A 27,997-nucleotide genomic window follows, 5' to 3' on the forward strand; every position below is an offset into this window, starting at 1 on the left:
TTTCACAGTGTACGTTCTTTGTTTATACTTAGAAACCTGCTGTAACTCTGTCCCTGTTTACACTACAGTGCTGGGATAAAACTTCTGTGAAAAGTTGTGTGGTATGAAGGGGAATCTGTGCAAGAAAGGATGGCACCCTGAGATTTATGGCAGCACAGAAATTTCTCAAAGTGTATAGTTAATGTTTAATCAACCATGCCTCCAGTAGGTGTGTCATTACCTCACCCTTCAAGTATGTTATAAGTCAAGTTAGTCTCCACTTGGTGTCCAAAAATGATGTACTAATGTTTATCTAGTAAAAAGTTATGGGTGTTTTAAAATTTGGATATACTCAATTAAAGTTAACTCAACAAATTATTAAGTCCTAGCGGTATCAGCAATAATTCAGCAAAGCAAAAGAAAATTTGTGTCAGTTGTATTTCTCCATTAGTTGTTTTTCAATGTTTTCAGCTGCAGCCACAAGTTCTTCAATGCTCCTAAGTTTGGACAAAAGTGTTTGCCATGTTTTAGGAGTAGGACCATGGCTTGTGGTAAGCCATTCAGTGAAAACTTTCTTGCATCGCTCCTTCAAATCATGGAACTCTACTGTTGTAGCTTTGACAAAGTAAACATCAAAATCCAATGAATATGCAACATCATCCCAATCTGCTTTGATCTTAGGAACAACTATCTCTATTAAATCCCCCATCTTTGGCTCTGAAAAATTGACATAAGTGCAGAAAAATACAACACTTATACCTTGTTGTAGTATTGGGAAAGTTGAAGCAGTTGATGCTGATGGCTTCTCAATTTCTAAATTAACACAAAATAAATCTCAAAAATTTTCTAATAAATACCCTACAAGGAATTCTTTTAGCAATAATTAACATGCAACCAATAATAGTGGTAAATGATAGATTTTTAGGTAATAGAATTCAAATAATATAATTATTAAAGTGACCCAAAAGAAAACAATCGCTTGTCATAAGGTGACTTTTGCATAATTATGATGAAACATTATGTGGCAGGGGTGTAGACAGAATTTAAACTGGTAGTAGTGAGTCACAGTAGAAGTGCAGTCTTTAGTGGCTTAAAGATTTTGAACGTTCACATGGTTGATATAATATATACAAGTACATATATGAAAATAATCTAGGAAGATAATTACATCACGTGAGATAATTAAAATTTGGTGTGCTAAGAGACGAAGGACTGCTCTGTTAAATGGTTCAAACCGGAAGTTCATACACCATTGAATTATAGAATTACAACTGTATGATGAAATGGTACCGATAATTGGTGACTTACGCTATATATATGAAAATAAACTAGGAATTTTAAACAAGGGTAGGTCATATAGTACTCCAATAAAAAGCAGTTGGATTGGAGTAGTACATAGTGTCCAATTAGTAAAACAAAAAAAAGTGAATATCCCAAATACAAATCATACAAATTGCTATAAACCATAGTCTGACTTGCTGGTGCACACATTGTATTGTATATGCCAATAATTGATATTTCAAGTGCTTCTGTGAAAGAAGTAGGGGTATAGCTGCAGCCAGTTTCTTGACTGAATGCATTAGGCAGGAAGGCAGTAAAAAAATTCAGTAAGCCATGTAGTTATATGTGGACATTTTGGTAGGTAATTATAAATTATGATTTAGCAACAAACCACGCATTAACAGTGTACATAAACAATTGTACTAACTAACCTCCTTGGTTGCTGTGCTTGTGAACACTTTTAGGTGAACAACTTGGTATACTGTGAGGCTAATAAATTAAAAATAATGCAAATGACACTAACACAAGATAAAGAACTTGAAATTACGAATTGATACTAAACATTCACGTCAGCCCCAATGTAGGCATTACACGGATCTACATTGAAATCATATGAATTAACCATACAACACATATGGGAACGTCAAATTAATTTCTTGGCAGCAAATGGTCCTAAACCCAAAACTAGTAGAAATTTTATTGCAATTTGCTATAACATTGTTATTATTTACAGAATCCTCATGCCGATGCTGTTAAGAACTACTGTATTTAAGCCATTATTATGTGGAATATGTCCTATGAAGTGCTGTACTTTTAAAATAAACAGTACATTAAGATTCTATATATACAGGGTCTTCTATACTGACCAGGTAATGAACAACACCTGCATACATACAGATAATTATTTGTACAATGCCAACTGCAGTATACCAAATAAATCATTCTAGAGATTGTTTGTTACCAATAATTACTAACTACTAAAATTTGCTTTATTTTGTTTCGTGCAAAAGTTTACATTGAACAAACTTATTTTATGTGACTGCTCTATTAGATTATCTCAGTCTGTATGTATAATAGTAAAAATGATTTACCTACATTACATTCTTTAAAGCTTGATAGGTGTCAGTTTAAAGCTAATAGCTAAAGGCAGTAAGCCACACAGGTAATACTTGGAGTCTTTGTGGTTATTATCTCAGTTATATAGATTATACTGTACCAAGAGTTAATTAATAATAAAGGGGCAGAACTTTTGTTAACCAACTCTTCTCTATCACTAACTCTTGGTTACTTATGCAATAAAATGTGTAAAAGATTGGATAATTTTGCATACAAAATTTAATTATACAATGAAAATAAGCAAATTACAGACTACAAGATAACATGCATACACAATCATGTAACTTTACCTGAAGCCACACCAAGTGAGAAGCTGTCAATTCCATTTTGTTGTAATTACACTGTATCCATTGTGGAAGAGTAACAAGCTGTTTGGGTAAAATTGCTAAATGTTTTGCATTTGTATAACTGCAGCTACACAGAAAGCCAAACTGCAACAGGTTATTATCATACTGGAGCCGACTGCATACTATCTCCAAAGCAGTGACAAGAATTCCCCAAATTTTGTAATGAACAGGAGAGAATTGCTTTACGTGTCTTATCTGAACTTCAAGGTACCCAATTCTGTCAATAAATGACACGGAATGACCAGTGTCTGATGTATGAAAACTTATCAGGTTGTTGTAGGTATGGTGTTTCTGCTTGATGTACTGTAGAGGAATTTGCCAATTTTTTGGTAAGTTTTGCAAAACTTGTACAGCCAAGCAACAGAAGAATCCTTGAGGTAGAGGACAATGTGAAAACTGAACACACAGTGGCTCATACTGAAGATGACCATACTGGTCAAGAATGTTATGACCACTTTGTTGAAAATTGTATCTTGGTAATACACATGGCATGAAATATTTCTCTTGGTCAATTGGAGCAATAATTTTCAAATAAACTAACAAAGCAATAAAGCATTCTGTGTCAATGTCTTTTTCTAATTGTATTTGGTGAATTAGTGACTTGGTAAACAACCCTTCATTTTTAAGTTGATTGACAGCTTTTTGATTAAAGCCACTGCTTGGAAAAGAAACTTTTACAAGACTAGTCAGTTTATTGAACAACCACTGGTGGTCAACAATGACATATTTGCACATGCCAGGAACATCATGATAGTAAAACAGAATTCCCATGATATGGAAGAACAATAAAGCACTTAGAACTTCACTGTTGTCTCGACACAGATTTCCTTGAGTGCATATAAAACATGCTTCACCACATAATATAAAGCTAACATTTCTTTCAGCACAGAGTCTCTGTATCTCAAGCAATAAAATAAGCCAACCAATAGGTACATCATAAACATCTCTTTTCTCTACAAGCTTTTGAATGTTACCACGAATTAATTCAGCATTATGATCTTCGCTATCTCTGCCTGCTGTTGTGTTATCTACTGTAAATAGTACTTTTTCGTTTTGTTCCCATAAACATTCCCCACATTTCAGCTCAAGGGCAACAGACTCTAATTTTCTATCAATTTCCTGGATCTCTGTTGCCTTAACTTTGTCTGCATGAGTGCCCACATAACACTGATATGTGTTATCACTTTCTACACCTTTGTGTGATGGTTGGATTGGTAGTGAAATTCTTAAACCAGAATTCTTAGAGGATGCCATGAGGAGCTTAACAAGATCCAGGTTGGTCAGGCCTAAATAATAAGGCTCAAATGACTGTTTTCCATATTCACTGTGAACAACCAAAACTGGCTCATCTAAAGCTTTCATTCCTCCTTCCATGTTTAGGACAATGAAGGTGAGGGATATTGAACTGCTAACAGCTGGAAGGAGATTAACAAACTCAGGCTGTCCGCCTGTGTCCAAAAGGTTGATCATGTTCCACACTTCACCTAATGATGGTACCCAATAATCAGCTGATGCAATATTATCTTCTACTGCACATTTCTGTTTCTTGATATTTAGACTGCTTGGTGGTGATTGTAAATTGATTAACGACATAGTTTTACTGGATACCTTTGAAGTAGTGACATCTGGATTTACTGATGGATCCTGTAGATTGGGTAGTGAGACAGTTTTACTTATTGTTGTATTTTCTTTAGTATTCTTTACTAATCTCACATTTGAAAACAGTTTGTTAAGCTGTGCTAGCATATTCTCGTGATCTAATTCTACCCATTTTGATTTGCTGCCTGATTCAACCATCCCAGCTTGTTTTACTGTCAAAACATGTTCAGATTCTACCACCCCAGTACTGTGGTGATGTGATATGAATTTTCTTTTATTAAGCAAGTTAAGGAAACTTGTTTTTCCTGATCTAGCTGATCCAGTGATCGCAATAGTAGTGTATGACAGTTTTAAAGTTGAGCCATTAGCCTTTGCTTGTTGAAGCTTGTCAATCATTTCTTCTCTCACTAAAATCCAATGAAACGAAACAATTGCTTAAGACACATGACTTATAGAACAAAACATCACTAACTATTGCTTATAACCAAACACATTCCAACAAATGGCTGTAGTTGTACATTTACATTCTTGAAAATTATTTTCATGCTTGTGTTTGTGAGTGTCTTATTGTAGTGTAACATCGTTTTCAGCTAAAACAAGATCCAAGTAAAAATAGCGAAGCTGTATAAAAGGGCTGCAGCCTTCAAAAGTTTGAAAGGTGTGAAATCAAAAGTGGTGGCCGTGAAATGGCAGCAATTATGTAACATCATTTTTGATTATTGATTTCACAACTTTTTTTACTCAGGCTTTTGAAGGCCACACTCTTTAGCTTGGCTTTACATCATTGCAGCCATTTACAATGATGATGATATTAGACAAAGTAGTATATACTATACCAATACAGAAAAATACCAACTAATCAAATACAAAAGCCAAAGGATCTATGCAATAACCAATTAATATTGAAAATTGCCCTATAATTTTGTGTTTACTTGTTCATGGCTATGGCTATATTAAGGTGCCTCTTATCATTCTATATATAAAGCCGAATAGCCATCTGTCCGTCTGTCTGCATTTAATTTGAGTTCATTGGTTCTTCTCACCAATTGCTGCACGTATCGAAGTGGTTTTGGCATCAAACAAAGCACTCATCATCTAGGAATAAGCTAGCATTTACATGAAGAATAAAGCTTTTAGCTACTGTCGTTTGTCATTCATAGTGCCTTTAGTGCAAAGATGTAGAGCAAAAATTTGCTTGAATTCTTTCTGTAAACTGCATGCAAACTGCAAGTAAACACCTACGTCAGTCAATTTACGCATGCCTTTATCATACAGTATGATAGTACTGTATAGTAGAGACCACAAAGGAGTAGGCGTGGTACGCAAAATATCACTCAAAAAACAGCTTCAGTTTCCCCTGACGACAATGAGGCAGTATTGGTTAGGTAAAATTAAGCCCAAACAAGCTTTCAGATCGACCCGAAATGCTTTCAACAAATTTTTAAAAAACATTTATTTAACGGAATTTTCTAGTGATGACTGAATGACTGAGTAACTGACTGATGCCTTCAGACAAGTATAACTCGATAATGGCTAAGGCTACAGGTTTGATTTTTTCATTGTTTGATGTTGCTTCGGCATGAGAGCTGCCTTTTGGCATACCGCAGTACTTACAATGCATTCTTCATGGACTCACCAGTGTCCTCCTTTGTATCCCATTCATCTTTGCTGACAGCGAAGTGTCAATTTGGCGATAGCTGGCACATGATGGCTTCCCTTCGTAATGGAAATCATCCGTATTTGTCAAAGTGGCTATTTTGATAGCAGAGGTGCTTTTCAAACAGTTCTTGATTCGTACTGGTGTGTAATGGCTGACAAAGAAACGTAATGGATTTTTCACTTTTCAGACAATAATTGGGGCGCACAGTGCCATTTCAGATGCGACATCAGGAGCGGATGCAGGGGGGTTCAAAGGGTTTCATGGAACCCCCTTTTGAAAGAGCCTGTCTTACTCGAGATACTCCAATAGAGCAGTCAAGATCGAGATACTCTAATAGAGCAGTCACAGTAGTCTTAATAGGAGCAGTGTAGCAAGCTATGTATGTAGTTATAAATAAGGAAATATAGTTGATGAGGGAATCTGTGGTAAAGGGCAGCTATTGTCAGCAGGTGATAACCTTTTTTTTTGGTCTTTGACTTACAGCTAGGCTGAAGTTGCAATTCCAGAGTGGAACCCCCTTTTAAAAAGTCTGGATCCGCCCCTGGGTATGCATGGGTTCACCAGCAGTGTTGGGAGTAACGCATTACATAAGTAACGCATTACATAAGTAACGCATTACATAAGTAACGCGTTACGTAATATTATTACTTTTGTGGTAACTAAGTAATATAACGAAATACGCTAGAAAACGGGTAATATAACTCGATTTACTTTACTTACAAATGTAACGCGTTACCTAAGTAATATAGTTACTGTAACGAGTCTAATATTACGTAATATTATTACTACAAGTAACGAAGTTACTAATCTCGTTAGTTAACTTCTGAGTAACGCCTAGCCAAAACGAAGTAACGAAGCCTACTGAATGAAGCTTATTCACCAGCTTCTTACTTATAACCAAGATTTGCACATTGTCCAACAACACAATCATGTCATGTGATAAAGTGGTAGTTTCACACGTGACAGTTTAAGGCTGTGGACACAAAGTAATATAATATGTAATATTATTATAGTTACTTTATTTTATGGGTAATATGTAACTGTAACTAAATAGTTCAGTTGCAAGTAATATGTAATATGTAACTAGTTACTTTTATGAAGTAACTTGCCCAACACTGTTCACCAGTCATAATAATTATTTACAAAAAAAGTTAACAAACAAGTACACAGAAAAATTTGGAATTTTCAACTAGATTAGGGACCATAGCACATCGATAAAAAGTACTGAAACAAGCTGGAGTAGTGCACAATATTAAATCACAGTAAAACAATAAGAAGTGTTATATCCCTACTGTTCTCAAGATAAATGCACAGTAGGGATCTTACACTTCTTATTGTTTTACTGTGATTTAATATTGTGCACTACTCCACTTGTTTCAGTACTTTTTATCGATGTGCTATGGTCCCTAATCTAGTTGAAAATTTTTTCTGTGTACTTGTAAGATGGTTTTCTTTTTCTTTTTGCTCTGGCAACCATTTTGTGCACACCTTTTTAAAACTCAACTTTTAAGATCATATTACCTTAGCATGCAAATTACATATCGACGCGGGATTTTAGTGAAATTATACCCCTCATCATCTGGCAAAGTCAGCATTGTTTGTTCTTTATAGGGCGATGAAGGCACTGGTGCAAGGGCATCGGAACCAGGAAGGCAGGGGGCCATGGCCCCTTACACTATTTTCAAAAGCATTTTATGGCCCAAGTATTAGTAGCCAATCAGCCAAAGTTATATACACACACACACACACAGAGAGAAATACATACCTCTATACGAGAAGCCATACAACTATCATGCAAAAGCACTTTCTGGAGTGTGGAATCATCAGTCCACCGCAACTGTCAAGGCATTCATTGTACTGTGCTAAACACAAAAGTTCCTGTAATTTATTTCTGTTATGCTTGCACATGATATCTGTTGTTCAAATATTTCTTGGATCCTGTGCAGTGAGAAGTTTAAACAGTAGAATGAGTGCCATATCCATGGCACTCTATGATATGGGAATGATTTAACTCGAAATGAGGGTGGTAACAGATCTAAGTCTAAGAGGGCAGTCTCGCTGTAGTGCACGAATGTATGAGAGTTGCTGACTACCGACGATTAAACCAGAAATTATTAAGACTTTGTGGTGAAGTTGATTTATCAAGAGAAATAAACAAGAATGCTGAAAATGAAAGTGGCCAACCGTGAATGCAGTGTGGTATTCACATGATCTTCACTCAGTTTAGGAACACCTGCTAGAGCAGACATCCCAGCTTGTAGTTCCTTAAAGGTAATGGTGTTTCACTTTGCAGATAACAACTATTAATGCTGTAATCCTTGTAGTGTCAAATATGTAAAGCTAGAAGACTTTCACGTGACCATGATTTCTCACGTGATATATACATGTATCAAGCACATGCAGTAGGTGTAGAGGAGCATAGCAGCCATTAGCAGGATAGGGAGTGTAGACATATAGCTATGCAGTTTAGGTGTAGGGCTATTAGCTAGTGATAACACACCCCACAACACCTTTATACAAATGCACGTATGAACTGGGTACAGAGGAGCCGATCAATGGGTCCCTGTGTGTCTGCATGGGTGATGATCAGTTTATGGTTAACCGGTTATGGTTATCTGCCGCCACTCTGAAAATCGTTACTACGTTTTTGCACTGGTGTAGGGAAGAATCACTGAAAAGTTGAGCTACATTCCTGTCAAAACCAGACAAACAACTGTGGTGATTTCCGCACATCCCTTAACCCCAAGTGATTTATTCCATACATATCTGTGATCAGCAACATGCAGTCATGAATGAATACTAGTGCATAAAAATTCTGGAATCGAGGGTTTCAATATTTAAATGCAAACTGCAAATAACATGAATGTCTCTATCAAGTAAAACCCCACAAAATATGAACATCTCTAACAATTAAAACCCCACAAGTAAACCTTTTCATTTATTGTGTTTGAGGAATAAAAGACGTATAATGAGAATTCTATGCTTGTTACAGACAGTAAAGTGAAGTGCAAACAATAGTCAAGCACAAGCTTTATTGCTATGAACGACTTTACACCTGTCACATGTAGCTAGCTTCAGTCTGCAGGCTGTTAATTAAGAGTAAACAATAGAAAAGATCAAATTTCATCCCTGTAGTCTGGCATGTGTCTATCCTGTAGCACTTCCAGCTGCATGTGCACTTAGTTATATCCGAACGCTATACACCATCCAACAGGATTAAAATATTTAGATTTTACATTTGAATACTCTTAATTGAACAAACCTTTGAATTTCAATACATTCATTTATGCACTAATAATTACAATGTCCATTAATTATGTTGCATCTCTGTAAATTTGCATTACACAAACATGAAAATATGATAGTTTTGTATAATTCAACAATGTAACTATATACATCTGTAGCTTGTTTAAGTTTGTTAATAACAGTGGAATTAGTACTAGCATAAGTCGCCAATTGTTGTCACCAATCGGTCTAGCGATTGTAATTCTTCGCTGAAATCATGTATGAACTTCTAGTTTGAACTATTGAATAGAGTAGTCTTTAGTTTCTTAGCAAACCAAATCTTAATTATCTCACATGAGTAATCGCTGTTGTATGAGTGAAATCGCAAAGCGTATCGTACGCCAATTATTGGGATGAGGTACATATTATCGACACTCCGTACTTCAGCGATTGACCAATTATCGGCAGATTTTGCAAATTCGTAAGTAACTCTCTGGTTCCTGGTTGGTTCATCGTGAAATTTTTGTGGGATATACAGTCCTTGGATAACTCCGTTTCACAGAATATTTTATTAATTTATTTATTTACTAATATATACTTTATAGGACTGTACAGATCAATATACAAAATTAAATTAAAAAGCTTAACAGTTAATTTATAGACCTGAAGGTCTACCAGTGTCTTGCACTGGTAGCCATAATCAACTACTTACAAATTGCAATTAGCTATATATCCACAAATAATAATTTAATCCAAAACAGCCAAGCTGTAAAAAAACAGTGTGGCCCTCAAAAAGGCTATGGTGAAAAAAGATGTGAAATCCAAGGTGGCGGCCAAGAAATGGCTGTGATGGTAGGTTAATGGTAAAAATTTTAATAACGACAATTCAGGTGAATTTTTGTGCCGCTTGGTTTGGCAAAAAATTCACCTAAATTACCGTTATTAAAATTTTTACCATTAACCTACCATCACAGCCATTTCTTGGCCGCCACCTTGGATTTCACATCTTTTTTCACCATAGCCTTTTTGAGGGCCGCACTGTTTTTCTACAGCTTGGCTGTTTTGGATTAGATTTCATTTCTTTTTGTATTTGTATACCACAAAGGCCGGCTTTGGGACTTTTTTAACCTGTCTTTTTTTTCTTTACCACAGGAAGAAGAAAAGATGAAGCAGATGTACTTTAAATATTTCTGATTTTATCAGTAAATGTACAAATTATATATATAATATATACATTTATTACAGAACTCTCCATGGTGGTTTCTTTGTAACTGAACACTCTACAAGGTGACTTCTTCTTGCTGCCCTCTCTACAGGGTGAATTGTTAGTACTGAGTTGAACAATCTACAAGGTAACTTCTTCTGCTGATCTCTATACAGGGTAATTTGTTCGTAGCTGAACTATCTACAAGGTAACTTCTTCTAGCTGATCTCTCTACAGGGTGATTTGTTTGTAGCTGAATTCTGTGCAGGTGATTTGTTTGCAGCTGAGCTCTTTACAGAATGGTTTCTTTGTAGCTGAGATCTTTACAGAATGGTTTCTTTGTAGCTGAACTCTCTACAAGGTAACTTCTTCTAACTGATCTTTCTACAGGACAATTTGTTTGTGGCTGAATTTTCTACAGGGTGATTTCTTTGAAGCTGAACTCTCTACATGGTGGTTTCTTTGTAACTGAACTCTCTACAAGGTAATTTCTTCTAGCTGATCTCTCTACAGGGAGATTTGTTTGTAGCTGAACTCTCTACAGGTGATTTGTTTGCAGCTGAACTCTCTACATGATGGTTTCTTTGTAGCAGAACTCTCTACAAGGTAACTGATGTCTCTACAAGGTCACTAGTTTGTAGCTAAACTCTCTATATGGTGATTTCTTTGTAACTTAACTCTCTACAAGGTGACTTCTTCTAGCTCATCTTTCTAGAGGGTGATTTGTTTGTAGCTGAACTCTCTACAAGGAAACTTCTTCTAGCTGATCTCTCTACAGGGAGATTTGCTTGTAACTGAACTCTCTACAGCGAGATTTGTTTGTAGCTGAACTCTCTACAGGTCATTTGTTTGCAGCTGAACTCTCTACATGATGGTTTCTTTGAAGCTGAACTCTCCACAAGGCAACTTTTTCTAGCTGATCTCTCTACAGGGAGATTTGTTTGTAGCTGATCTCTCTACAGGGAGATTTGTTTGTAGCTGAACTCTCTACAGGTGTTTTGTTTGCAGCTTAACTCTCTACATGATAGTTTCTTTGTAACTGAACTCTCTACAAGGTGACTCCTTCTAGCTGATCTTTCTACAGGGTGATTTGTTTGTAGCTTAACTCTCTACAAGGAAACTTCTCTTCTTCTAGCTGATCTCTCTACAGGGAGATTTGTTTGTAGCTGAACTCTCTACAGGTGTTTTGTTTGCAGCTGAACTCTCTACATGATGATTTCTTTGTAGCTGAACTCTCTACAAGGTAATTTCTTCTAGCTGATCTTTCTACAGGGAGATTTGTTTGTAGCTGATCTCTCTACAGGGAGATTTGTTTGTAGCTGAACTCTCTACAGGTGTTTTGTTTGCAGCTGAACTCTCTACATGATGATTTCTTTGTAGCTGAACTCTCTAAAAGGTAACTGATGTCTCTACAAGGTCACTAGTTTGTAGCTGAACTCTCTATATGGTGGTTTCTTTGTAACTGAACTCTCTACAAGGTGACTTCTTCTAGCTGATCTTTCTACAGGGTGATTTGTTTGTAGCTGAACTCTCTACAAGGAAACTTCTTCTAGCTGATCTCTCTACAGGGAAATTTGTTTGTAGTTGAACTCTCTACAGGTGTTTTGTTTGCAGCTGAACTCTCTACATGATGATTTCTTTGTAGCTGAACTCTCTACAAGGTAGCTGATCTTTCTACAGGGTGATTTGTTTGTAGCTGAACTCTCTACAAGGAAACTTCTTCTAGCTGATCTCTCTACAGGGAGATTTGCTTGTAGCTGAACTCTCTACCTGTGATTTGTTTGCAGCTGAACTCTCTACATGATAGTTTCTCTGTAGCTGAACTCTCTATAAGGTAACTTCTTTTAGCTGATGTCTCTACAAGGTCACTAGTTTGTAGCTGAACTTCCTACATGATGGTTTCTTTGTAACTGAACTCTCTGCAAGGTGACTTCTTCTAGCTGATCTCTCTACAGGGTGATTTGTTTGTAGCTGAACTCTCTACAAGGAAATTTCTTCTGGCTGATCTCTCTACAGGGAGATTTGTTTGTAGCTGAACTCTCTACAGGTGATTTGTTTGTAGTTGAACTCTCTACATGGTAGTTTCTTTGTAGCTGAACTCTACAAGGTGATTTCTTCTAGCTGAACTATCCCTTTCCATAGTTGCATGAACTCCCTATAAGGTAAATTTTTCTAGCTGATCTCTCTACAGGGTGAATTGTTTGTAGCTGATCTCTCTACAGGGTGACTTGTTTCTAGCTGATCTCTTGAATTCTCTTCAGGGTGACTGTTCTATTAGGATGACTGCTCTATTAGAGTATCTCTATCTCGCTGCACCAAGTTGGATTTTGTGTTATAACTCCGTGGCTTTAAGTTTGATTCTTCTACACCATTGAAGAGCCTTTCTAAGATGATTACTCCTTCTATACAGCGATTTTCAAAGCATCCCCCCTAGCGGTTTATCTGGTAAGCGTGGCAAGTAGTGGTTTTTTATTAGCTAATCTCGATTGCATAATTGTTACACACTGTTGGTTTTTTCGCTGTATCTTCCTGGTTTTTAGTTCGATTTCTTTCAAACCACAAAAGGTTTGAGGTTCAATAGTTAACCTATTCACCCACCAATTTTCAGCTTCTTCCCATACGCGGTTTACGCTGTAGGCGTGACAACATATTGGCGTTATTTTTTGTGAATAATCGATCATAACTCTTTTCCTGTTTATCGTATCCTACCCAAAGTTGGTACAGAGATGCGCCTTTATACCCCCCTTCTGTGTGCCAAATTTCAAGGCAATCGGATATAGCGTTTGTGTTTTATAGCAGTTTTTGTAAGTGTGCGAAAAGAGGAAGAAAATAAGAAGAAAAAAAAACGAAGAAACTAAGCCAATTTTTGAAGTCGCATATCTTGGGAACGCTTGAAGCGATTTCGCTCTAATTTGGAATGTGGAGTGCTGAAAGTGGAGGGAGTGTCCACAGCAAAAATGGTCTTGTTTCATCAAGGCAGCACTGAGCTATGGAGGTGCGAAAATTGCGTTTTCTTTCTTCCTGTCAATATACTCACGGGTGTTACGCGCCGGCTTCTTGGGCCGCACGACACACTACCGTGTGTCTTGATTACAAGGGGTAGCTATAAAGAGTACAAGTTAAAGAATAAAATAGTTTGTAGGAGCTTGAATGTTTAAACACTTGGAGCAGGGGCAACAGAAAAAAAAGTACACAGATTATTACTGTCAAAATTGTTAATGAAAAATTATAGTTCTTGAGTTTGAATTTGATAGTTTGTAGGGTTTGAAATAGGTCAATTAGTGGTAAACTGTTCCGCAATCTGGGTATACAGTAGAAGTAGGAATTCACTACACTGTTCTTAGATGTTTTCATGTGCCTGAGTTTGTATCCTGCTGATCTTGTGGGTCCAGAGACAAACTCTACTAAGTTTAATATGTTGATCTTTTCAGATGGAACTTTTACTGATTTTATAAAAACATGTAAATCATAAATATACATGAGTGGAAGATGTTTCAGTCTCAAAAACCTTTCTTTGTAGTTACTGGTGTAGTCATTAATATCTTTCTAACAGCTCAATATCAGATATTAAATAGGGTTTCCACAAGTGCGAACAATACATTAAAGTAGATCTATTCATCGAAACATACAGATTCTTCCTAGTCTCCAAACAGTAACTGTCTTTAAGTATGTGGCGAAGTAATCCAAAGATTTATAAGCTTAGAAGTAATGTTTTGATAGAGTAATCTTTATGATAAGTATCAGAGAAATAGATACCAAGATCTTTACAACTATTGGAGCAAGGAATGGCATTTCCGTTGATAGTATACATGAACTGAATTTGTTGTGATAACGTAAAAAAAGAGGAACACTGAAGGCAAGGTTATTGTTAATACTCCAATGAGAAACTGATGACAAATCTTCTTGAAATCTTTGAATGTCCAGCTTTTTTTCATAAAGCGCTTTGTATCATCAGCAAAGACAAACATATTGGATGAATGAATATCAGAGGGAAGGTCATTAATGTAAATTAGAAAGAATAAGGGGCCAAGTATACTTCCCTGTGGTACACCTGACAATACGGGTAAGCAATTAGACAAACAGACAAGATGAGGTCAGCCATTCAGGTTTGATGCAACAGCATACTGGTTTTTCATTTTACCAATGCAAAATTATTTTATGTAACTTCATATATTCTGTAGCCTGTATAATTTATAAGTGGCGACTTACGCTAAAAATATTGGCACATTAAAATAAGATCCTAGTGATAAAAAGTAGACTACAGTATTACAATGTACCTATATGGGTACATATCTACATCAATTACTGTTGTTCAATGATTTTACCACAGACCATAGAATTTGGTTGTTAAGTGCATGTGTCTATTAAGTGCGAACACATTTTTTGTGATTAACCATGGCTGATAAGTGCACATGGCTCAATGCGAGGCTAAACACGTGACAAAGCTACACACGGGAAGAAAAGCTGGAAGTACTGGAAAATTTATGTCTACTCAAGTGCTTACATCTCCCTTGAGGCCTCCATTCACTATGTATACAGCAAATCAGCCTTCTGAATTGCAATATTCTTGTTCATCATGAAGGATTTCACATAGAAATGGAGTAAAATATCCTTATACACTGGTGTGGTGAACTACTCTATTACAATTTACTGAGTTTGTGTTAAATACACCATAATTTTTAATTAGGCGTATGCGCCTAACAAATACAGTTTTCTCCGAAAATTATAAGCACATGTGCTTAACAACCCGACTTATTGGTAGCTGTGTTGTGATACCAATTAGAGATGTACTGATAATTGGATCAGTGGTTCCCAGTTTCTACGTAACGTGCAAAAAATGCTCCAAGAACTGACATTGTTGCTGACAGTTCGCATGGAAATTATAGATACAATTATTTGCAATTAATTACATTTGAGCTTGCCATACCACTTGGCACTCAGAAAAGACATCTCTTAAAACTGGCCTCGAGTAGTTTGAGTAATGAAACCAATAGTATGATAGTGTAGCTATCCACTGGTGGTGCTAGTTCAATTTCCGCCTGATGTGCACTTTAGATCAGTTTTCTATATCTAATGTTAATCTGGTATATATATGTAACACTTTCACACTTCACATTAAAGGAACCGCCTCGGTTACATTTCGTATGTAGCCCAGCTAGCCAGGCTACTTACGCAATGTAGCCAGGCAGCAATTATTTAGATGTTGAGGCCGAAATTGACTGTGGGGATCAATTAATACTCACGTGATTAGGATGCACTACTTGGGTTTTGCTATGAAAACCACTCAGACGGAGAGCATTTTGTTATCCTCGTCATCCTGAGTTGAAAAGCGTTGGCTAAGGTGAGAACTAGTGCTATAGCTTATTCACCAATTGTTTCCGCATGTTTTAGAATAGAAACATGTCCCAATTACGAAGTTACCACTCTGCATGGAGTAACCACTCTACAAACAAGGTTACCTATCTAGACCTTTAGTGAACTCTGTACTTTTTTCATAAACGATTCAATACCACTGATCAAAACATTTTACTCACATAACCGAAATTCTCCATGATATCGACTCTAGGACATGTCTATTCATCATACCCAAACGTAACCAGAACTGGCAAAATGTACTATCTGCTGACCCATAATCAAAAATTTTAGGTATGCATACAACTGTATATAATATATCCAGTGGCTGTACTTTTCATAGTTATACTAGTGTTCATTATGACATACTATTAATGGATATTTGATTGTGCCAACAGATGATCTTACCCCCAAACCTTCAAGTTTAAGGAGTGGCTATTATCACCAACTGATGACTCTAATTGATGCGTATAAATTTTCCTTTATTCCATCAACCATCAAATTATGGAACCAACTCCCTGCTGATGTAATTAATTCCTATATCCCTAATGAGTTTTGTAATAACTTAAGTAATTTTTATGATCACATGTTGTAATCTTTTGATTGCTGCACAGTAATAAATATAAATATATAACTTACATACCAGAAATTGTATAATTACCTATTACAAAGAAAAACTAACTTAAAGGGAAAGTGACATGCATTTTTTCAAAAAAATTTTTTTTAAATGTATGTATATATAGTTAAATATATGACATGTACAACTGTATGATATGTTTTTTAAAATATATATTATGATGAGTCAAAACGGTGCGCTAAAATGGATTATTTGCACTGTGTTGGCTTATTCCGGGTTGTGGTAAAAATGCATTCTTATGTCACAAGTTGAATGCAGCTGATATTGATAAGAGTTCCAACATGCGAGCATAGTTGAAGTGAATAGTTAAAATGGTTAAGCGCTGTGTAGCTATGAATTGTTCTAAGACTCGGCTAAGCTTGCATGGTTTTCCGACAGATTCTTCGCTGCCATTGGAGTATACCAGGCAAGTCCAGAGAACTCGTAGTAACTGGCCAGGACCTAGTCAACACTCAGTTATTTGCAGTGATCATTTCACGAGTGACTGCTTCGAAGAGGACATCGCTATAGCAGCACAATTCAGGATTGAAAAAACAGTGCATCTAAAGCCAAATGCTGTGCCAAATGTGTTTCCTCATGCCAAGTCCAGCTCCACACAATTTCCATCTGTCACAGTACTTGTCACCGACAAGGGACAGCAATGTTAAAGTCATAAGAGACCTGGTGAGGAAGTGTCCATCCCAGTAGAAAAGAAAAGAACTGCATATGAGAAAGAGAGAGATCTAGGGTAATATAATTTATCAGAAGATGAAGAACAGATTCCAGTAGAAAAGCAACTGACTTTTCTGGTGTTTGCTCATGTTGCTGTTTGCCACCTGTGTAGCATGTGGCAGTACCTTTATTTCTATCAAACGACATGTGATTGGATCTTTCCTCAGCATCAAGCAAACATGCAGCCAGTGTAATAATACATTTGTTTGGGAAAGCCAGCCAGATCATGAACCACGATAGTGGGTTCATAATAGGGATCACAGTGGAATTTTTGAAAATCCTAATAGAGCAGTCACCTAAAACCAGCCTTAAAAAGCAGACTCGAGCATAAAACAACCCTCAGAAGGCTTATTATCAAACACTGAACTCAGACAAATGGTGATATAGCAGTAAAAATGGTCTAGACAAAATTTGGAAACATTCAAAAATTGCGAATTTTACATATTATTATTCATAATATTATTATATTTCACTCGTGTACAGCCCAAGGCTTCCATTTTTTCGCGACAAAAACTACACAGCTTTACTCACTGAGTCCTTCTTCGTGTCCATGACCCATTAATTAACGCGTACTCCACAGATCGCTAACCACCTCGATAAATTTCTAAGTTCTTCTTCGCCATTGCCTGCTGTTCCATATACGGAAGAAGCCATAGAACAACATTACGGGATCTTGTGTGTTCAGGGATGCATATTGTTCGACTATAGTATTTATAATGTTAATAGATGGCAGATTAAAGTTGTGCAGCACTCTTTTACCTTACAAGATCGCCATAATAGGGTCTCTAGTAAGCTTCCCGTGTTCGCTACAAGAAGCCGTTCAAGCGTGCATGCAAGGCATCCAGTTTATTCTCTTTCTAGCCATCACAGTGAGTGCTTTGTTTGTCCATTGTAGGGGGAAAAATGGTAGCGCTGATACTATGGCTGCTTTTCACACAGAGAAAAGGTTGGGTGGGGTGTTTATTACAACCCTACCATTTAAAAATATTTTGTGGTCTAACCACATATCATCAACAACCCTCCCATATGGTATCCATGTCATAAACAACTTAAGGGTGTGAAGCCTGACAGTCTTATATGGGAGGATTGTGCTACTGTGCTTATGTCACTGTAACTAGCTACTGTGTACTTGCTCTAACACATTCTCTGATCAGCTAGTGACATTGACAGTTGCAAGCATTTATGAACACATGCTAACCAGACTTAAATTTGCTGACTATGCCTATGGTGTTCCACTTTATGACACACTGCTGCTAGCAGGCTACACCTAGGCTTTCCAGGGCTAGAGCCCAGTCTAAGTCCTGGCAATTGGAACTCAATATGCCAGTTTAAAGTAGTCCTGCATGGGTATGACTGCCAAATCCCTGGTAATCATGTAAGACTGGCTACGCCACTGGCCACTAGTATAGTGACATTGTGATTTGTACATGCAGACACTGGCATAGGAAGACTTCGGCCAAGCCTAGCCATCTCCTCTTATTTAGCTTAATTAACACCAACTCACACGGTTGCTGCTACATGCAGCCTTGCATGTTCATACATGCAACTCGTACATTTATACAAAGGTGTTGTAAGCGTCATCACTACAATAATAGCACTACAGCTACAATGTATAGCTATCTCTTCACTACCTATTCTGCTAGACAACTCTATACCTATAATCCACATGCTTGATGTACGCATCGTTCTTCTCTTTTTTTTAAAAATGGACTCTACAGGAATTATAACACTAACAGTTATCATTCTTATAACTTGTATCATAGAGTTTTATTCTTTTCCTTCTGTTAAAATAAACACCTAAGACATCTTGTTCTTCTTCAAGTCTCCTGTGCCGTCATCAACACTGTCTCCTGTATGATAGGTGCACAATCAGTAATTCTTCTGACAGGTAGCTAGCTTGTATAGCAGTGTGTTTTCAGCAATGGCACAAAGTGTGATGATGGTGGCTGAAACACTGAGTAGACTAGGAATTAATATATCCTACCTTATTATTTTGTGCGTGTACAAATCAGAATGAAAATACAGTCTTTATCATAGATTACAAAATAATATTGCATTAAGATATCTAGTTAATGAGTTGACCTTTTAAACTGAGGAATCTCTGTTAGCTTAGGCTACACTATAATGTGCCAATTAACTTATAATCCATAAATGGATTTGGAAAAAAGTACACAAACTAGACATATTAAAAATTTAAAATAAGAAATAGGGATCGCTAAAAAAATCCACGAAACAAGAAGGGATCGCTGGGGTGGTAATGTAAACCACAAATCCCTATTTTGACTCACTTCAAAATGACAGAGCATGTAAATAATGATTTATGACAGAGAGTCAAAATAGGGATTTGTGGTTTACATTACCACCCCAGCGATCCCTTCTTGTTTCGTAGCTTTTTTTAGCGATCCCTATTTCTTATTTTAAATTTTTAATATGTCTAGTATAGTAACATCCCAGCTGGGAATCTTCTGACATCTGCTGCTATTCTGTTCACTGGCTCCTTACCAGCTAAGGCACTCAGAGCATTTAAGACCCTTCACTGTGCTACAATAAGTAGAAAAATGTATTTTAGACATCAGAAAAAATACCTTTACCATGCCATTTGTGCTATTTGGGCCAATTTCTACTCCTTAGCAAACTGAAAGAGAAACAGCAACGCTTGGTAATTGGTGGTGATGGAAGATCTGATAGCCCTGGACACAGTGCCAAGTATGGATCATATTTCATGCTCGAATTGAATCTTAATAAAATGGTGGATATACAGCTTGTTCAGGTACAGCATATGGTGAAATATGTAGTGTATACTAACTGTAAATTAAATGATTTACAACAGAGCAATGAAGCTACCATATGGAGAAGGAGAGCCTCCATCGCAGCATGGACTTTCTTCAAGGCCATAACCTTGCAATTGATGTACTTGTCACAGACAGGCATAAGCAGATCAACAAATGGATATGTGAAGCACACCCACACATCAACCACTATTTTGATACATGGCATGTAGCAAAAGGTACATACTTGTGTGGTACCTGTTGCAATAATCAGAACTGGTAAATATATCTAGAAAATTAGAGAAATTTGGCAAACAAAAGGATTGTGAATTGATTAGTGAATTAGGCAGAAGAGTATCATCAACCATCTCTATTGGTGTGTGTTTACAACACCTGATGATGACAGTGAACTTGTGCAAGCCAAATGGTTGTCACTGGACAACCATGTGCATGATGTTCATAGGAGGCACAGTACAAAATTTCCAAAGTGTTCTCATGGTAGATTAAGACGCCGAGATAGGAAGAAAAGTGGTTTAAAAGACATAAGTAGGACATATCCACAGTGTATGTATAGTGATATGGATGAGCATGTATACTATTAAATAGACACAAAAGCAAGTGAGAAGCTAACATCTCTTCTGACCAATTCAACACACTTGAAGAATACGACCCACCTTTCTGGTGCTCACCAGACATCTTGTTTGGAGTCATTTCACAATGTTGTGATTAACTTTGCACCAAAGGCAGTTGCTTTTTCTTACAAGGGGATGAAAAGCAGGTAACCTATTAGTCACTTGGCTTCATTCTATTCATTCAATTTAGTGTTAATGTAATGATTGGTGTGTTAATTTCACTATTATGAGCTAACTATTTGCACCTTTAATCATAATTGTGTGACCTAACTTGCAGACATAAAGTTGCTTTTACATACAGTAATTATCATTGCAGGTTAAAGCTAGCAGTATTGCATTTAATGGAAACAGTCACCATCCTTAAGCAGTGACAAAGCAAGGTGTGGAACGATATGATGTCATACAACCTAAGTATAAGGGTGGTGGTTATCTTGTACACAAAGTTCATGTGAAAGCTACATATGGTAAAAGAAATAAGGTTTATTTGATTTAGTTCATATGGTTGATGATATGTACGTAGGCTATGTTGAATAGCTACAAGAAACCATTGAACAATGCAACACAGGAAGAAGCGATCTGTAAGATGAAGATCCTAAACCCCTATGCTCTGCTTTTTAGTGACCAGACAAAGCAACTGCAATACAACAGCACAAAAGTCGATTGGAACCTCTCTTGAACCTTGCCAGTTCGAGCCAATAGATGTTAACGCTAGCTATACAGACCAACTGAGGATGAATTATCATCTGATGAAGAGCTACTTGGGAAATTGCCCAATGATATGAGCTGGTATGACTCTTCTACCACTACTTGTTAGCTAATAATACAGGTGTCACTGTGACAATTATAAAATGATACCCACTAGAAGAGATTGTATATGCTGTTGCTCCATTGATGAAGTGGTAGCCAAGATGAAAGAAATTGTTGCTCCGTGTATCACTGAAGGTGAAGGATTTGATGCAGTTTATTTAAACTAGTGGGTCCTGCAGACTATATAATCATTATCAATAGACAACAATATGGAAAGTATAAAGAATCCATTCATGAGTACGTTACACTGATATAGCTAGAACATTCCCACTGAACCTTTTAATTTAATGTGCAGGCAGTACCGATTCACAAGCTACTATCAGTTGACTCACTGGCGCTGGGGTTGGCTGGGAAAGTTAGTAAGAATAGTACTTCCAAGTTGTGCTGTGGATAAAATAAGACACACCTTTCCTTCAGAAACATATGCAGGCTGTAAAGGGGCAATGCATCGTAAATTTGTTTTGTTGGGAAGTCATTGAAGATTGCAGAAACACATGATTATTTTGTGTACAATAAAATAAATCACGTGTGTGTCAGCGGATGGGAGAACAATCTTAAAACTATCCAGATTTGATTCTATTGCTGTAAAAGGAATAAACAAGCAGCTGGGGAGTAATTGACACTACACAGCAACTTGTGTTCACATATCACAACCAGGCGGGTTGTAACAGCAATGTTATTGTATGAAGCGAAGTGCTTTGTCTCGAACAAGATAATCACACCCTCTACCATCATGTATCAGCTTTGATACAATGTTATACAGCCCAGGGGGAATTCTAAGCTAGCTCACCTGGCTTAAAATCATCATACAAGGACAAATATATAAAGACCGTCACTTTAATAGCATACGTGATCCATAACAATGATGCAATTTGTTTATGATTACATCATAAACTTGAATAGCTTCACATATAAACAGTTCACAACGCATTGCCTCTTTAAGTACCCTAAACTGTAATATTATTATATATGTTATTACATAGTTACATCCATGTAATGCTTAAATGAATTATACTGTAATGGACAAAAAAAATGATTTACATGAATTGAATATATATACTATGTAGTGCTATCGGTGTCTAGATCTCCTTGCTGAAAATACTCATTTCATTGCTAGAGACCAAACTGGAAACATTGCTATATTCATTGGAAATATCTTGGGAATCAATTGAACATTTTGAGCCAGGAGTAGTACAGCAGGAATCTGTTGATGTCTTGGAAGTATCCATAACAAAGTCTTTCTATACCTATTTGATAAATGAAGTTCACTCTAATAGTTGACTGAATCAATTACTAATAAGATCTGATTCTTCCATGGAATGCCGGTATATTGATGCAGCGTTCCCCTTCTGACGTCAGCAACTTATGATGCATTCAAATGTATGATTACTCCAGAAGCATTTTTGATTGTGTATTTCATTAATAAATCATACAGTAAATTAAATTTCAAATGTACAACCATATATAAGGGTATTAAATCAATACAGTAATGAAAATAATAACAAAGAATTTTAAAATTCCATGTGTCCTTCCCTTTAAAAACAAAAAAACTAACTAAAAAAACTAAAGTTACAACTAAACTGCCTAGACTAGCTTACTGTACTGGCAAACAAGCATTACATTACTTAAACCATCCTCTGAGGTGAGAGAGCATACTGGCAAAGAATCATCCTGGCATTATAATGCCACAGGATTACAGAAAGTTGCTACAGCAGCTGCATAACTGTACTGTATGCGTCATACAGAAGTTATGCAGCTAATTTTACACTTAATTGGGCTAATACACAACACTTGGGCAAATACAATACAGTTATCCACTTAATTGGGCAAATACTGAACACTAGGACAAATATAGTATAGTTGGGGTAAGTAGAATCCAAGGAAAACGAGAACGGGATCAGAACGAAAAGTGGAAACGGGGAATTACCTATGGAAAATTCCTGATAAAGGGTGGACAGGTGGATTTTACAGCACAATGTTTCTTTGCAGCATTGTTTGTATCCTTTTGGTGAAATGATCGAAACACTCTAATAGAGCAGTCACCTGCATTAAAATACTCTAATAGAGCAGTCAAGAATGTTTTGTTAACTCTCACCAGGGACCCACATTGAATTAATAGGCTATAGCTGTCATAGATTAGGTATATAGACTAGCTAAATCATCAATATTTAAAGTTAGCTACTTCTTTGAAACCATGTAACATTTAAAGTATTAAACACTATTAAATTGAAAATATTTGCTGAGTGCTCTATTTAACTGACAGTGCCTATTATAGGGTTTGAAAACTGTACCTACTGCTTCCAGATAATTTAGAAGTCATGATGGGAGTATACATCAGCACCAGTATGCTTGTCAAGTGAAGTGGCTCCAGGAGGAGTCCCATGCATGCATCACTGCTCATATATTGTCCTTAGTCTCATTGGAGCCATGCACCTATACAGACACTCCAGCTACCACATACCCATCATGTGACTTAACCCTGAGGTTGCAGGAATAAGTTACATATCCCACATCTATATGCAGGCACTATCAGCTAATTAAAATCCTTATTATGGTTTAAATTTTATGGTTCAAGGGAGTAGCTAACTTTCAATATTGATATCTTAGCTGGTCTATATACCTTACCTATGACAACCATAGCCCATCAGTCCACAGGCCATCAATGTGGGTCCCTGGTGGAGTAGCTAACAAAACATTCCTGACTGCTCTATTAGAGTCTTTTAAAGCAGTTGACTGCTCTATTAGAGCATTTCGATCGTTTTAGTAGAAGGATAAAAACTCGATACAAACAATGCTGCAAAGAAACATTGTACTACAAAATCCAACCTGTATAATAATGCATGATGATCTTTGATGACCTTAATAAGACATTTTTCGTGGGTCGTTCCCGTTTCTACTTTCTGTTCCCGTTCCCGTTTTCCTCGAATTCTACTTACCCGTACAGCTATGTGGAGAATTTATTTAAGGAATGTTAAAAAAACAACTTCACATGTGTGACACAGCAAATCGTTAAAACCAGCCAAACTAATCCTACCAGCTTGTTTTATGGCTAGAAATAGATTGTATAAACACTTACTGATCATGAAGCTATTTAAACACGAGACAGCAAAATTGATCACATGCATAACATTGTAAATCGTTAATAGTAGCTTAATTAATCCTACTAGTTCATTTTACAACTAGAAATAGATTATATAAACACTTACTGGTATCGTGATCACCAAAAATCTCAGCAGTTTGAGTATTAGAGGAAATTGCTCCAAGCCAGATGACAAAGAAGTACAATATAACACTTAAAGCACCACCTATGCTTGTGTGTACGAAATATACAGCACTTGAAGGGTGTCTCAAGGCAAATACAGCACTTGGCAAAGCCCTTTTACACGCCCCCTCATGCTATATTTTCCATACACACACGTGGCATTGCTTTAATAACATACTTATAAATATGTATGAGTGGTTCAAGTAAAATCCAAGTATTATTGCTGCATTTTAAATCTTATTTTACATAATTGAGTATGAGATAAATGTCACATTAATATAATGAATTATTTTGTGAAGTCATAACAATGATGTGATAATGATGACATCAAAATGCAAAATATTAAGCTGCATTTTTTTCAAAGGAAATGATATTTTACTTGTACCACCCACACATATATAATAAGTGTTCTATAACTGGGGTAAAACAGTTGTGTTCTCGTAACTTGAAAATATTCCTTTCTTCAAAGAATCTAAAATAGGTTTAAAACATTTCTGCCTATGCTTCCAAATTTCTAACAGTTGCTGTGAAAAAGTTGTCTTTGTAACATCAAATTCCAGATCAATTTCTCCAGTATGGTCAGGAATGACAATGAGTGAAGTGGCAGAAAATGCGAGCGTGTAAGTACTATAGTTGAGTTGATACCATTGTGTACATAAACCAGTGGATGAGAATTAATAACTGCTTCAACCTCTGTTGATACTGGGACAACTGTCTCTGTGTTAAAGAGCTAATGGTTTTCCTGAGAGTGTGCTTTGTCAGCCCCACCAGTTGTTAATAAAACTCTCTGAGCTAACTCAACAATAAACTTCCACTGAATGTAATACTTAGTAGTATTCTGTCACTACATCACTCCATGCCTTGTGAAGAGTTGTGCTTGCACACTTAAACTGCTGTTGATTGTCTGAAATAATCAACTGAGGTGTTCCTTGTCTTGAAATAAATTGACATGAACAAGAACTCATCTGCTGACATGTCTTCAACCAGTTCTCTCTTGTGTCTGTCTTCAATCACCAAACATGCAAATATTTAGCTTTCAGCAAAAGCTTTTGGAATTTGGTCTCTTGTGTCATTTCTGCATTCCCAAACCTTCCATGGCAGCTGAGTATATCATTTGTATCCAGTCAAGGCTTTATGTTGCTTTTCCTACCTTGTAAATGACATTGGAGTAGGACTTCCTTTGGATGTTTCTCCCACAGTAGCCTTGCAATTTGCAGTCCTGTAGCTGATAATGGCCCTGTTATGTCACTTCTTTAAATTGTCAACGAATCTCAGGATACATGCTGTAACTCTCAGTAGCTTGAAAAGTGAAGAATGTATTTCTTTTCATTGCTGAGAATTGTACTGTGATGTTTAAACCCCTTTTAAAAAGTTAATGTAAGGAATAAACTGCACATAAGGAGCTATTTCAAGAAGGTATTAGCTGGCCGGGTATATCACCATGCATACACAATACCACGTGTCAGCAATGCAGTACCTTGGAATTTGGCTATTGCTGGTTAAGTTGACTTAACCAAGATGGATCATTCCTCCACACAGACAATAACTCTTCAGGTGGCTTTCTTCTGGTGATCAAGTCTGTTGAATTCTGTTCTGAAGGCAGGCTACACCATTAAGCATCTTGATTTCCTTCAACAAGGGTAACAATGGTTTCTTACTTTGCAGCCAGTGTAGTACATACAGTGAGTCAGTAAAAATAATTTTGTAGGCTACCTGCACGACAAATTTCAGTGTTTGTACACCAATAAGAACCAACAACTCTAGCGTTGACATGGTTATATTCTCTGAAGCTAAGTGTGTCTTGGAAAAATGAGGTCAGTCTTGTATGTGTCACTTAGTGACTGGTGAAGATAAATTACTGTAGCATAAACCTTATAGAGGCATCACAGAAACAGATCAGATCATCAGTATTTCTTCTTTGCCAATACCAAGATGTCTGGGAATTTGGTACGTGGGAAAACATTTGAGATGTTTCTAGAAAAGCAGGAGTAAAAAACCTAGTGGATCAAACACCAATGCAATGGCTTGTAGTGCTTCACATTTTGTGGATGCCCACTGGCTGATGGTTTAGATAATGACAGTTCATCACTCAAATTCCAGTTTTTCCTAGTATACCTTCTGTTCACAGTTTGTAATTCTGTCCTCAGGTGGAAGAAGACTCATAAATTGTTGAGTCCACTCTCTGATGTTCATAGCAGCACCTGAAAACAGACTCTTGGCTTCCCTGTAAGCAAATTCAGCTTCACTGAGGATGTTGATGCATGTGATAAGATTGTTCACATATAAATTTTCCTTTGCAATTGGCTTATCACTCTGTTGGAGGTGATGATTGATTGTAGCTACCAGAAGAAACAGGCTAGAGATAATTCCGAACAATACTCTGCAATACTGATACACTTTCCCTCTATAGTAGCATTCTTCGGATCCTTCAGCCAGAAGAATTGTGTGACTTTGTCTCTGCATTTCAGGCCTATATTTAAATGCCTTCTGCACATCAGCTACCTTTGCAATGAAGTGTATACGAAATCTAATCAGCACGGTCAGGACACTAGGTATCTACCATTTTCACACTTGACTGTATTATTGAAGATCTCTTAAGCCTGATCATTATCAGAGGTTAAAGGTGAGTCCTTGATTTCAATCGACTCTAGATTCTAAAAAATGTCCAGGTTTGGTTTCAAGTGGTTTTCATTTACACAGATAACCTTGAAGTGCTATGGATAACAGGATGTCACATGCCATTCAGCTGGCACGTTAACAAAGCCACGGAAAGAACATAATGAATGCTAGAATGCAGATATTAGTTGAAATGATTGTTTTCAATAAAAGTAAAAAGTGCTACTGTAAAATACTGAACCCTTTGACCCCCCCTGGGTATGGGCCTGAAAAGACAAGGGTTACAGATAAGGGAAAGCCTGAAAACATGCTCCCCCTTACAGAGAGACATACAGTGGAACCTCAGTTATCCGAACCCCTTGGGACCAGGGGTGGTCCATAAGTCTGAAAAGTCCGTATCTCTGAAACTGTGTATAAATAACCTTAAAATAGCATGACGAAAATTTTTTTAAATATCAGTATTTTCAATTACTCTAATAGAACAGTCACTACTCTAATAGAGCAGTCATTTCCGTGGTTCGGTTAACTGAGAATCCAGATAAGTGGGGTCCGGATAACTGAGGTTCCACTGTACATACAGGTGTAAGTATAAAAATAACAACCATAAATAAAATTATAACAGAAACATGACACACAACAATACCTATACAAGAACAAGTGAAGTCAGTTAGTTAATAAACAGAAAACAATGAAGTACCAACTGGAAAGGGACTGATTTGGTCATTTGTAAAACTTATGCAGGTACTGAATTCCAAAAGAATGGAAAAAATGAATAGAGATATGCATTGATAGTGGAAGATG

The 27,997-nt window shown here is 36.7% G+C and overlaps 1 protein-coding gene and 1 long non-coding RNA gene across 2 annotated transcripts; one reads left to right on the plus strand and one right to left on the minus strand.

Annotated features, from left to right (window-relative positions):
* Window positions 1-274: 274 nt before the first annotated feature.
* Window positions 275-27,992, minus strand: LOC136244354 (uncharacterized). Its single transcript, XM_066035927.1, has 5 exons — window positions 24,525-27,992; window positions 2,667-4,729; window positions 1,692-1,749; window positions 739-792; window positions 275-696 (listed from the first exon to the last, which is right to left on the minus strand). Coding segments are annotated over exons 1-5 (2,463 nt in total). The 5' UTR covers window positions 24,526-27,992; the 3' UTR covers window positions 275-409.
* On the plus strand, window positions 20,251-20,940 carry LOC136244905 (uncharacterized). The gene is made up of 3 exons (XR_010695638.1): window positions 20,251-20,425; window positions 20,486-20,657; window positions 20,828-20,940. It is a non-coding gene; the product is annotated as an uncharacterized lncRNA (long non-coding RNA).
* Window positions 27,993-27,997: the final 5 nt, after the last annotated feature.

Source organism: Dysidea avara, chromosome 14 (assembly GCF_963678975.1).
Source record: "Dysidea avara chromosome 14, odDysAvar1.4, whole genome shotgun sequence".
NCBI lineage: Eukaryota > Metazoa > Porifera > Demospongiae > Dictyoceratida > Dysideidae > Dysidea > Dysidea avara.

Coding starts and splice junctions, on each gene's coding strand:
- LOC136244354 (XM_066035927.1), bottom strand. Junction 793..1,691: donor CAAGCACAGCAACCAAGGAG/GTTAGTTAGTAC, acceptor GTGTTAATTTAG/AAATTGAGAAGCCATCAGCA. Junction 697..738: donor TTTCCCAATACTACAACAAG/GTATAAGTGTTG, acceptor TCAATTTTTCAG/AGCCAAAGATGGGGGATTTA.